Source organism: Heliangelus exortis, chromosome 3, assembly GCF_036169615.1.
Source record: "Heliangelus exortis chromosome 3, bHelExo1.hap1, whole genome shotgun sequence".
NCBI classification, from domain to species: Eukaryota; Metazoa; Chordata; class Aves; order Apodiformes; family Trochilidae; genus Heliangelus; species Heliangelus exortis.
In genome coordinates, this window is record NC_092424.1 from 2,201,973 (window position 1) to 2,214,778 (window position 12,806).

Genomic DNA, 12,806 nt, shown 5'->3' on the forward strand with positions numbered 1-12,806 from the left:
AAAAAATCAGAAAGCTGCACTTTTAGTTTTCCTTGCACATATTTGATTCAGCTCTGGTCAGGCTGTATCCCCCCAGATGTGGCTCTTAGCAAATAGAGAGAAATTATTATTGTGCCAAGAAGGAATCCAGCACAACATTCCTCATTTTATCTTAAAGCTTTTGCTATCTGAATTGCTGGGTGGTTGCAAAATGTGGAAAAAGAAAACCCAGAAAGAAACCCCACACTGCTTGCCCCTGTTAGATACCAGGAGAGGAGAATTTAGGAGAAGATTCCTCTGCTGTTTTGTTTGAATCCAGAATGCAGCAATAAAAATAAATAGTGGAATAGTCAGCCAGCCCTTGTTGTGAAGCAGCAAGTCTGGATTTTATGGCTGTGTCAAGCTAAATGCCTGTGCTGACATCCTGCCCAACCCAAGGGGATAATAAGCTCTGAAGCTTTGAAATTGGAACTTGGAGCACGTATGGTTTGCTTTGGGTTCCCTATCACTAGAGGCTGCAGCTATTTCTGTGCTTTCTTGGGTTATCTGGAATAAAAAGAAAACTTCATGTTATGAGGGGTTTATGCTGTCAGAAACCAAATTGTGTCCTGTGCTCTGGATAAAATATTTTTGTGGTACATTTGAGTGCCAGTGGATGCCATTCAGCTTCATCACCTCACTGCCAGGTAGCAAAAGAGCACAAGGGTGGGAAAGAAACAAAGAAAAACAAAAAAATTCTGCTTTATTTTTAGCCAGGTCAGTGCTCAGGTGAGTAGCTGTTTTTCAGCAGCTTGTTGCACTGTATATTTTAAAATTTAAGGGCAAGGAAGTGTGCATGGGTTTGGTGGCATAAGAAGGGAAACCTACATAGAAAAAAGTGAGAGAAATTTAGATTATTTGTGTCTATAGCAGTTCTGCTTGTTCACCTCTGTGACTTCAGAAAAGCTTTCTCTTTAATAGAAGAAATCCGTGGAAAGCCCTCAAGGGAACTTTTTCTTCCAATGATTAAGCTTAACCACTTTATAAAGAGTTTTAACAAAATGGGAAACGCTTCTGATCTGTTCAGGATGGACACTCCATTCCTCTATATCAAAATAAATAAACTGTGAAGTGTATTTTGTGCACAAGCTTGTGTGACACAGAGTAATCTCTTTGAAAGCAAAGTCTGCTCAGTGGATTGGGAAAGGTACTTTCATTCTTACTGAAATATATAGCAAGCCAAGAAATCCCAGATGAGCTAAATCAAAATCTTTGCAGATTTATCTGTTCTTCTGGCAAGTTGTTTAATTTCCATGAGAGAATCTGGGTTAGATCTCCCTGCAGAGCCCCGAAGTTGCTGTAAATTAATCTGTATTAAATGTCACTTCAGAGATGGTGTTTACACCCTTGATGAGTTTCTGTCATTGTTTAAAAGATAAACTTCTAGTTTGCAGTAATAAACTTCTCTCTGGGATGGAGTATTCCAGGCTTAGCCAGCAGAGAGGAACTTCGTGGATGTTTTATTTTTCTGAAACTCGGTGGTTTTGGTACTTTGGAAATAAGGCATGTAATCAGGTCCAAGTGGGTGCTGTTTGGGATGTTAAATCTCTCTCCAGGATTTCCTTGGCTGCTGCAATTCCCTCTTGACTGCAGCTCTGTCCCAGGGAGGCTCAGGACCCTCAGGTGTCCTGTGGGACAGAACCTGGTTTTGGATCCTGCATCCCCTGTGCTGCTTCATCAAGGTCCCTCCCAACCCCTGTGGTTCATTTTGGAGGTGAAAATCTTCCCTGTTGGGTATAGAAAGTCAGTGCTGAATTAAGATGACTTAATTAATGACTGGTCTAGAGCCAGATTGGTCACCAGGACAATTCAGAAATACTTGGCCAAAAAGCTTTGGAATCTCCAAATTTTCTGTTTGTTTGACAATTTTTTGTCTGTCTGTCCACTCCCCCCACACCCCTTTTTGTCCCCATTTTTTCACCCCAAGCTGTATTTGGCTTTTTGAGCCTTTGGCAGCCTTTGCAGCCCTGGTGCTGTCACCAGGGGCAATCAGCTAAGATATTGATGCTGAAATGCATCCCAGCCTAAACCAGCCCAATCTGACAGCAAACCCAGTCCTAGGGAGCTACAGTTAAAGTTAAACTCATTCATCTTCATCCTCAGCTTCTGTGCCAGGAGAATTTTGTACCTGGAGCTGAGAGGATAATGCCTCACATTGACATAATTCACATTTACAGCTGGCTTTACATAGCTGCAAAATGAGTTTTTTTTTCCCCCACGGTCTGAATATGGGCAAATAAGGCTCCATTTGTCAGCTTTTTGCAGGTTTTAGAATGAAACCTTTTTCACCAGGTCATACCCCAGAGTCTGGCCTGAGCCTGCTGGCTCCCTTATTAATATTAAACTAGGGTGAGAAATGAAGTGTAGAGGGAATTCTAGTCAGGAGTCAGTAACAGCTTCAAGCTCCCTATTTTTCTTCTAGGTGGTTCCAAAACTTTAAACAAAAACAGATTTAAAAAAAAACCTATTTTTTTTTCTTTTTAAAGCTATAAATGCAATACAAGAGCAGTGAGACAAGACTGATCTGTCCCAGTGATGCCCAGCTTTGCTTTTTGTCCTTCCAGCACCTTGAGGACTTGCAGTCCCCTCTCCTCTTATGTTGGGTGTCACCTGTGTGACACCAGGGACCTCAGAAGAGTTTGGGCCACTTTGGTCAGGGTCTGTAAGTTCAAAATTAAAGCTGTGGGATGATTGATCAGCACCAAGGTACCAGGGGAAGTTTCTCCACCACCTTTTGGTCTTATTTCAAATAATGTCTCTATCTTGATCTGATGAGTTCCTGGTCTAGATAAAGAGGAAAATTAAATTTGTATGTGAGATTTCACTGAGCAGGAGCCCCATGGAAGGTTCATTTCCCTGTGGCTTGGGGTCTCATCCATCACTGACTTTTGCCTGGTAGGAGCTGAAATTTTCCCTCCAGCTCTCTCTTGGTTCACACTTTGATGTGAGCTCCTGGATCAGCCTTTCTCCCACTCATGGCAAGGATTAAGTTTCTCCTTCTTTTTCATCTGATATTTTGCATAAGTGTCCAGCACTTAAATCTCTTCAATTCTTCTTCTTTGTAAAATTTGTTTGAAACCACAGAGTAATTTTGAAGGTATTGCAACCAGGGCACAGAGGCAGATGCTCAGCTGGTGTCATCTTACTAATATATTATAAAAAAAACCCCAGCATTGTAACTTCTTTTGGCTTCAGTTGTGTTTTATTTGGAAGGAATTTAACTCCTGAATTAACAATCTAATGCTCATTAAGATTCTGAGGAAGAATGTTTTCATATATCTTCTTTTTATCCTGACCACCCTATTGCATTTCTTCTCTGAGGTCTGGACCACATCTCTGTGTCAGAAGTGTTCCCCTGGGGTAATACCTTGGTGAAAGAAAAAAACAAAACTGAGAATAATATTTTGACTCTCCACAGTTTCAGATGCTTAACTTGATAAGATATCTTCTGCGTGGGTTTATTTTGGGCATACTGGAGCACAGTAATGCCCAACAGCTTTAAAATGTTTCCATGGCTATAAAATTAAAATAATAAAGCTTCAAAAGTGAATTTTCTATTTTACTAAAATTGGTCATTGTTGGTTTTAAAGCACATTAGGTCATTCACAAGTAAAAGGCCTTTAAGCATCAGGCTGTTTAGGAACCAAGTGGTGGAGAGTTTTGGAGAACTCTTTCTCCTGGCGTGTTTTTTGTGATAATTCAAATATTGGAGATAATTTACAGCCCTGCTGGTACTATACCAGAGACTTTATGTGATGGAATTTATATCACTTTTCCTTTTGGACATTTAAACCACATGTCATTCTAGAAAAACGAGGACAGAGGTCCAACAAAGGAGTGATTTATTTCCAGTTAAAATACTAGCTACATTAAAACCACATGTTATTAAGTACTGGATAACCAAACCATGCTCAGAACAAAGCTTACGACACTAAAGCTTGCTTAAGATGTATTTTTTTTTTTTTTCCCCCCCAAAAAAAAATTTTGGCAGTGCAGACGTTGACAGATTTTACCTGAGTTTCACAGTGCATTGCCCATGGTTTTCCTTTGGTGAAAAAAGTTATTAAAGTACCAGACTGTCAATTAATTCAGTTCCTTATTATTTTCCTCCTCACATTTCTGGAAGGTTGAACTTTTCTGTTCATTTTAGGCAATATTGCATTTCTGTGAATACCCTTCCTCAACCAGTATAATATGATTAACATTGTGAAGGCAGAAACATGGTTTTTCAAAGTGAGACAACTTGTCTTTTGGGGCATTTTACCTGTCTGGACTCTCATAATTCTCCTGGGAGAAGAATAAAGTAGTGCACAGAAGAAGGGAAATCAATACAAAAATTAGAATAGAGGGACCCTGATTTGGGTTTCAGATGCTGAGGCCCAGTCCCTGTCCTGAGATTTTTATGCTAATGTTGCAAGATGAGTTGCCCAAAACTCTGGAGAAAATCAGTGAAGGTTTTAAGCTGTAGAAAGGATTTCTGCAGGTGCAGGACCAGCTTCTCTGCTGGTTTTCCACAGGGATGCCAGGATGCTACTGGCACAGAGTGGTTGCTCAGGGGAGAGGGAATTTATCTGGCTCCCCTCTATGCTGCTGGGGAGGGTTATATGAGAAAACCCTGTCAAGATCATAGACCCATAGAAGAGTTTGGGTTGGAAGGGACCTTAGATATCAAGATCCAACCCCTGCATGTGCAGGGACACCTCCCACCAGCCCAGGATGCTCCATCCAACCTGGCCTTAAAAGCTTCCAGGGCTGGGGCATCAACAACCTCCATAAAAACCTCTTCCAGTATCTTACTACCCTCATGATGAAGAATTGTTTTCCTAGTATCCAACCCAAATCTCCCCTCTTTTAGCTTAAGAGAAGTTGGTATCAAACAGGGAATGAAAACAGCTTCACAGTTCAGATTCAACCTGCATGGACTGCAAAGGCTCTCCTTGGGCTTTCTAAGACCAAACATTTCTGAATCCCCCCAGCACCTGTGTTTCCCAGGTAATAACTGGGCAGTTTCAGCCCTAGAAAGAACTCTCCAGTTACTGTCAAACAGGCTTTAAACAAAGCAGAGATCAGAGGCAGTAAATTTCTCTGCTTGTATTCTAAATCAGATGTTAGTCACATCTTGAATTCATTAATAATACCTTAGGCTTGCCTGGGATTCTCATTTGTCCTGGAACTGCTTAACTCTACCAGATTCTGAAGGACTGATTCTGCATCAGCAACATGCTAAAAGCTGTAGTGGCTTTAAACAAACAAAAAAACCCCACAGTATGGGTCTCTTTTCACCCTTTAGCTGCCTAACTGAAATGGCTTGTACATGTTTTAGATGATATAATACATAAACTATAGAAATACTACTCAGAATTGTGTAGTTTTTCTGCCTTGTCCTGGATGGAGACCAGTGCAAAGAAAAGCAGGAGATGATGCAAGAAACCACATGGTGAACACAAAAAAACCCCAACCCATGTGGTAGGCTTTGTACCACCTCTAAATCATAAACTGTTAGAGAAAATTTTAGCATAATATGAATCAAACATGTCCAAAATTATTATTATTGAATCAATGCAGGTGAATTAGGACAACATTGCCCAGAGGTTTTGTTTCCTAAAAACCTGTATGTTTGCCCCGATTATAATCCCAGTTCTCTTTACGTGGCTCTTGGATCCTTCTTCCTTTTTCTTAATTTAGGTTTTCACCTATGTTGCATCATCCAGCTGACTCGTCTTCTCTCTTTCTCCAGATGTGTCCAGATGTGTGGCTGAGAGGAAGTACACCCAGGAGCAAGCTCGCAAGGAATTCCAACAAGTGTTTATCCCCGAGTGCAATGACGATGGCACATACAGCCAGGTTGAAAATTTTTCATTTAGCATCCTCTGTGACCAGAAAGTCAGAATAGGAGTGTGTGCAGGGGATGAATAAGAGGGAAATATCCTTTTAAAACAACATTTAATTTGTCCTAACGCAGATGTTAAAAAAATGAAGGAAAATTCATGTTTTGTGCCGAGTCCCCGTTCTTTTTTTTCAGAGTTGGACAGCAAAAGAGCCAAACTTTGCTGCTGTTCCTGTGCTGCATTCCCTCTTCTTCTAGGCTGAGGCAGCTGAGTCATTCTTGTAGCCCCCTGAATACTCATCAGCTGGTAAAATGCTTGGAATTTCAGAGCTGTTCCTGATCCCAAGCAGAAATCCTGTATCTTCACGCTAAAACCTGAATCATGCAGAATTCTTCCCAATTCTCAGCTGAATTGCTGCAGGACCATATGGGGCTGATTGACTGAGGCTGGATCATGGAATTCAGAAGGGACATTTAGAAGCTTGGCCTGTGATAGGTGTCCCTCTGAAGGTCACTTTCTGCTGCCCCTGTGAGCAGAGGAAAATCCCTCTGGGTTTCAGCAGGGTGAGGGAATGTGGTGCTGGCCCCACGGGAAATGCAATTGGTTTGGAAGAGGAATTCCAAGAGTTTCCTTTCTGACAGCTTGGGATATGAATAATGCTGGCAGAAGCACTCTGTTCTCTCCTTTAGTGGGTGGAACAAGATGTTCTCCATGTAGAAAAAAAAAAAACAACCTGGAGGTTGCCTGTTTCAGGAACAATTTCAGTGTCCCTTGAGGAGCATCATTGTGAGGTTTTCCTAACACCTGCACCTCACTCTTCTGAAACAGGGAGCAAACAATCACAAATTTCAATGGTTTCCTCTTCCTTTGGGTTCTGAAGGACCTGCCACACTTGAAATAAACTCTTCATTATGAAGAATCACACGTAGGGCTGTGATGATGGTTTATTCTTCCACCTTTTTGCCTGTGTGGCTGGACTGGTCTGTTTTTACTTGGGTGTTATAAAGGCAGTGGGGTAACAGACAAATGCCTGACAAGGTGCCTGTGGTTCATCTCATTTCCAACAGGTTCAGTGTCATAGTTACACAGGATACTGCTGGTGTGTCACTCCCAATGGTCGTCCCATCAGTGGCACTGCTGTGGCCCACAAAACCCCCAGGTGCCCAGGTAAGAGTTGTGTGGTTGTGGAATTGTGTCCTGAACAGGAGAGTTCAGCTGTGGCAAGTGGTTAGGGAATGAAAAGCCTTCCCTGGAAGGGTAGTTCAGGCCAGAAAGAGGTGTTGGAGGGAGCCGTGGACTCCCCATCCTTGAGGATTTGCAGGACTCAAGGAGGCTCTGAGATTTTTAAACTCTGTGTGAGTGCTGAGATCATAGAATCCTAGAATCCTAGGGGTTGGAAGGGACCTCAAAAGATCATCTAGTCCAACCCCCCCTGCCAGAGCAGGGCCCCCTAGAGTACATCCCCTAGGAACGTGTCCAGGTGGGTTTTGAATGTCTCCAGTGAAGGAGACTCCACAACCCCCCTGGGCAGCCTGTTCCAGGGCTCCGTCACCCTTACAGTAAAAAAATTTTTTCTGATATTCAACTTGAACCTCCTATGCTCCAATTTACACCCATTACCCCTTGTCCTATCACTGGTCACCACTGAGAAAAGCCTAACTCCATCTCCCTGACACTCACCCCTTACATATTTGAAAACATTGATGAGGTCACCCCTCAGTCTCCTTTTCTCCAAACTAAAGAGACCCAGCTCCCTCAGCCTTTCCTCATAAGGGAGATGTTCCACTCCCTTAATCATCTCAGTAGCTCTGCGCTGGACTCTTTCAAGCACTTCCCTGTCCTTCTTGAACTGAGGGGCCCAGAACTGGACACAATACTCCAGGTGTGGCCTCACCAATGCAGAATAGAGGGGGAGGAGAACCTCTCTTGACCTACTAACCACACCCTTTCTAATGCACCCCAGGATGCCATTGGCCTTCTTGGCCACAAGGGCTGCCATCCTGAAATCTTCCAGCCTAAACTTTCCTGTGCTCCATCTGCTTCATTTGTACTGTAATCCAACTATTGCAGGTGTTTTCTGCAGTGATTATTTGGGTGATATTTGTGGGTCAGTGTACAAAGCTGTGCAAATGACTTGCTGAGATTGTCCTTTCTTTTTTGCTGAGACTCTCTTGGATGTAAACCCATTGCAAAAAAACCCAGAGAGCTTTGCCTTTTTAAGTATTTAGAGGATGGAAAATAAACCACACCAAAATACAGATTGTGGAGGTCCTGATTTGTGATAAAAAGCCAAAGGAAAGAAGACTCACAGCAAATCCCATGAATGAGGGAATAAAAATGAAACAAAATATTAAGAACCAAATGGAATCAATTATATAAATTAATTGGTAAATCAGACTCATTGCCATGTGTACTGCTCTTTGACAGGTTAACTGGTTTTTAGGAGCTTGCTTCTGACCCCATTTCATTGACACTGATAATAAATATGAATCCCCATTTTGGGGAATTGCTATTTTTCATCCTTGAGGCTGGCAGAGTTGCATGGAAATATTTAAACTCTATGTTGCACTTTTTTTTTTGTGCTGCAGCACTACTCTCTGCTTGAGAGTGAAGGAAATAGCTTTAAAAAGTCAACCTGTAATAGAAATAAAGTGGAAAAGAAAAAAGTTGATTAGAGCCTTTGAGGGATTTCACTTGATCTGATCTCCTTCCATCCAAGCATCCAGTGCTGATGCTTTTAATAAAAAGATGGAGGAAGGAAGAGCACACTGAGAAGTTTCAGTGAAGATTATGAAAAGTTAATTCCAAGTTTAGGGCCTGTCTTGTTTAAATGATTTACAGATTATTCCATGCACCTTGGCTGCAGTTGAACATTTGCCAGAAAGTACTTTTCAGACTAATCCTGAAAAGTCACTGTGGGATGACAGTCAATTTGAAGGATAATTTGGTGTGTTTAGAAGCCTTAAGATAGAGAATAATGTGCATTCATTTAGATGTGATTATTTTTTTTTTATAGCTGGATGACATCTTCAGAAGACACATGGTTAGGATTGCATTTTTTGCTTCTTGACCAGAGGTGCTTTACATCTCCAGAACCAGGGCATCCCTAACCCTGTGCTTTCATTGCTTTCTCTCCAAAATCCATTCTGTAGCTTCCTCCCTTTCCCTGACAGCAGTGAAAAAAGGGTTTTGCTGGTGCTGAAAGTCCAGTAATTGCTTGGCAAATTATCCCAAGCCATGGCATTATGTTGGCCTCAAAATGCTGCTGGGTTGGTTATGGTGCTTTTACTATTTCCATTTGCATTCAGGATTTCCAAGGAGAAGCTGCAGGGTGGTTCTGGGTTAATCAGTAGATAAGTATGAGAATTATTCTGTGTCTGCAGGAACCAAGCCATGGTTCTTCTCCAAGGTTTATTCATCTGCCTGGCAGAGAAAGTGCCAGACTGCTCCTTTCTGCAGGGGTGGGGAGGGAAAATTAGCTTTACAGAAATGCAAAGAAGAAAGATGAGAGCAGCACAGGGGTTTAATTTAGTATTAATTTAATTTAGTAGCTCAGAGACAAATAGACTGCTCCAGGGCCCAGGTGAGTTGGCAGTCTGATTTTGCTTCATGAAAGAGCAAAAATTACAACTGGGTAATTTTCCAGTTGTTATGAGACCCTTTGGGAATATTTGCACATATCCTTCCCAACTTATATTGCTGCTCTCCTAGAACAGTTTGGGTTGGAAGGGACCTCAAATCTCATCCAGTTCCAACCCCTGCATGGGCAGGGACACCTCCCACCAGCCCAGGATGCTCCAAGCCCCATCCAGCCTGGCATTCAACTTTTCCAGGGATGAGGCATCCACAGCTTTCCTGGGAAACCTGTGCCAGGGTCTCATCACCCTCATAGTAATAAATTTCTTCCTAATATCTAACCTAAATCTCCCCTCTCCCATCTTAAAACCATTTCCCCTTGTCCCATCACCAGACACCCTTCCAAAAAGTCCCTCCCCAGGTTTCTTGCAGTCCCTCATCCCTTCTTTGTCCCTCAGGAAAGAAGCCCAGCAACAAAAGAGTCTGGAAAAAGATCTGAAGTGCTGGGGGATTTTGTAGTAGTGGTGGCTACAGGCTCAGTTTTAAGAGGTCTGGAGAAACCTCACTCAGCAGAGAAATTCTGTGGGATAATAAGGCAAAAGTGCTCTTACATTGCAGAATGAAAGCCTGAAGCACAACTGCACCCTTCTTCCATTTCCCAATAGATGGGTAAAATTGCCATCTGTTTACTATAGCAGGTTGTTTGTTGATTTTTTTTGGTTTTTTTTTTTTTTTGTCTCCAGGACTGTAATGTATTATACATTACATCCAAAACACCACTGATTCTCTTTTATACTCCTCTTTTATGCTCCTCTTTTATACTCTTTTATGCTCCTCTTTTATACTCTTTTATACTCCTCTTTTATACTCTTTTATTCTCTTTTATTCTCTTTTATTCTCTTTTATTCTCTTTTATTCTCTTTTATTCTCTTTTATTCTCTTTTATTCTCTTTTATTCTCTTTTATACTCTTTTATTCTCTTTTATTCTCTTTTATACTCTTTTATACTCTTTTATACTCTTTTATACTCTTTTATTCTCTTTTATACTCTTTTATTCTCTTTTATACTCTTTTATTCTCTTATACTCTTTCATTCTCTTTTATATTCTTTTATACTCTTTTATTCTCTTTTATACTCTTTTATTCTCTTTTATATTCTTTTATATTCTTTTATTCTCTTTTATTCTCTTTTATTCTCTTTTATTCTCTTTTATTCTCTTTTATTCTCTTTTATTCTCTTTTATGCTCTTTTATTCTCTTTTATTCTCTTTTATACTCTTTTATAATGTTTTTCTCTTTCCTAGTGTCTTTAGTACCACTGTGCACAGGAGTTAAATCCAAAGCCTTCATGGGGTGCTGCAGTTAGGTGGATGTACTCCTCTCCTAACTGGTATTTCAGGGATGCTCCTGGGCAGCCTGACCCCTGGGGTGGCTCCAGGCATTGCCTTGCTATTTTTTGCTCTAGCAGTGGCCTCCTGACATCACCACATTTCCAGATTTTCACTTGTTTCTGTGGATTCTGCAATGCATTTTTCCAGATTTCCTGGTTTGCAGGTGCCAGGTTTTTTTTTAATCCCAGGATTGCATTTTGCCACCTTTTCCCTTTATAATTTTGATGACAGGTAGAGCCACTGGTGAGCACCCTTGGGTGATGGTTTGTCCTGGAAATGTGACAGCATGGAATGTGTGACAATTTCTCTTTCCAGTGTCTCAGTTCCACCTTAATCCTTCAGTAACTTCAGATGAGCTTTGAACATGTGTCTGATCAACTGTGCTGTTCCTAAATTCTGGGATAATTTCTTGCCTTTCCTTTTTCTCCCAGTAGAACCACCTCTGACTTTGAGGAATATCCAGAAATAGGAAAGAGGAGCATGAGAGCCTGGAAGAACTTGGATTCTAATAGAGAAAATGTGGAGCAGAATTTAGGATGGGCAGTTGGGTTTCTCTGTTCCCTGTCTGTGCCTCACATTTATTTTGGAATATCACAGCATTAGTAAGGTCAAACAATCCACCTGGAACTTTAAGTATGAATATTGTTTAACTGGATAACTTGATGCTTCCTAAGGTTTCCTCAGGTCCTGAGACAGAAAGGTGTCACATCTCTTTTATTTTATGTATCTACAAGAGGGGTCTGAGCAATTTTGTGCTCAATGAGTTGGTTCTGGCTGCTCTTATTGAAGTTTATTTCCTGGAGGCACCAAGTGTGGAAGGATGAAGGTTCTAAGGAACATTTTTAAAATACAGGACTCTCCAACTGTTAAAAACTTTTCATGTTGAAACCTTTGCTTCACTTACAACATCTTTACCTGAAAGAGGCTCTTTTTCCACCCTTCCCAGCTATTCCCACACCAACACTTGGCAGTGCTAAAACACACATGATAAATCTCAGGATGCCATTTCACTCCATGGGGGTGGGAGCAGTGGTGAGGAGAGTAAATCAAACACATTCCCATGACAGCATTAAATAGAAAGCTTCTTAAAAATGATGAATGTCCCCCCATTGCTTTCACTAAAGAACACCAGATGTCAGAAAGACATTTTTACAACTCCCCATCTCTGTTATCAGCCCAGCAGGGAAGTGCAGAAATTCCACTGGCCTGGAGTCCTGGGAAATGGGGCAGAAATTGAAAAGCAGGTGTTAAGTTGTCCTTGGAAAATACAATGTTCACCCATTGCAGGGGTTTTGTGCCATATTGACTGTTCTGGGCTTTTTCCAGTGAGGATGGAGAGGTGTGGATACAGGATTTAGTATTCTCTGGAGCAGTTTTACTACCTTACAATTAAGATGCCACTATCATCTTCATAGCTGAAACACAAGCACTTGTTAAAATTCAGTGCTCCTCCTGTTTCTATAGTCTTATAAAAAAATTAAGATATTTAGCAATAATTAATTAAGATATTTAGCAATTAAGATATTTAGCAAGGCTATAAAGTTTCCATTTCATTCATAAAGTTTCCATTTCATTGCTTTAAGTAGCAGGGCAAACATCCACCCTTGGATTATCCAATTCTCTCCCAATACCCAGTAATTTCCCTTTAAATACAGCCAGACATATGGGGAATTTACTGTCCTGCTTTTTGATACCTGCACTCAGTGATTAAATACCAAATAGTCTTTACCATGAGATCAGAATTTTTTATTTAATCTGGGTAATAGAAGCCACTCACCTCCTCTTTTGAAGCCCAGACACACAAGATCAGAGCTATCAGAAATGGACGTGATAAATCACAAACAAAAAACTCACCTCAAGCTCCCTGGGAGATTTATTGGGGCTCAGCAGCTGTTGGGCTGAAACTGGGCAGAACTGAGGGGTTTGCAATAATTAAGGCATAAATCTATAGTTGTTTTTTTTTTTAAATTCATCAGAATCATAAATGCAGAGA

The 12,806-nt window shown here is 41.0% G+C and overlaps 1 protein-coding gene across 13 annotated transcripts in view; it reads left to right on the forward strand.

Annotated features, from left to right (window-relative positions):
- Window positions 1–12,806, forward strand: part of SMOC2 (SPARC related modular calcium binding 2) — a 131,539-nt gene that overhangs the window by 47,406 nt on the left and 71,327 nt on the right. For all 13 annotated transcript variants that reach the window (XM_071738893.1, XM_071738895.1, XM_071738891.1 and 10 more), the window contains exons 3-4: window positions 5,756–5,862; window positions 6,914–7,013. In XM_071738893.1, coding sequence (XP_071594994.1) covers window positions 5,756–5,862; window positions 6,914–7,013 — 207 coding nt within the window. The remainder of the gene's footprint in view (window positions 1–5,755; window positions 5,863–6,913; window positions 7,014–12,806) is intronic.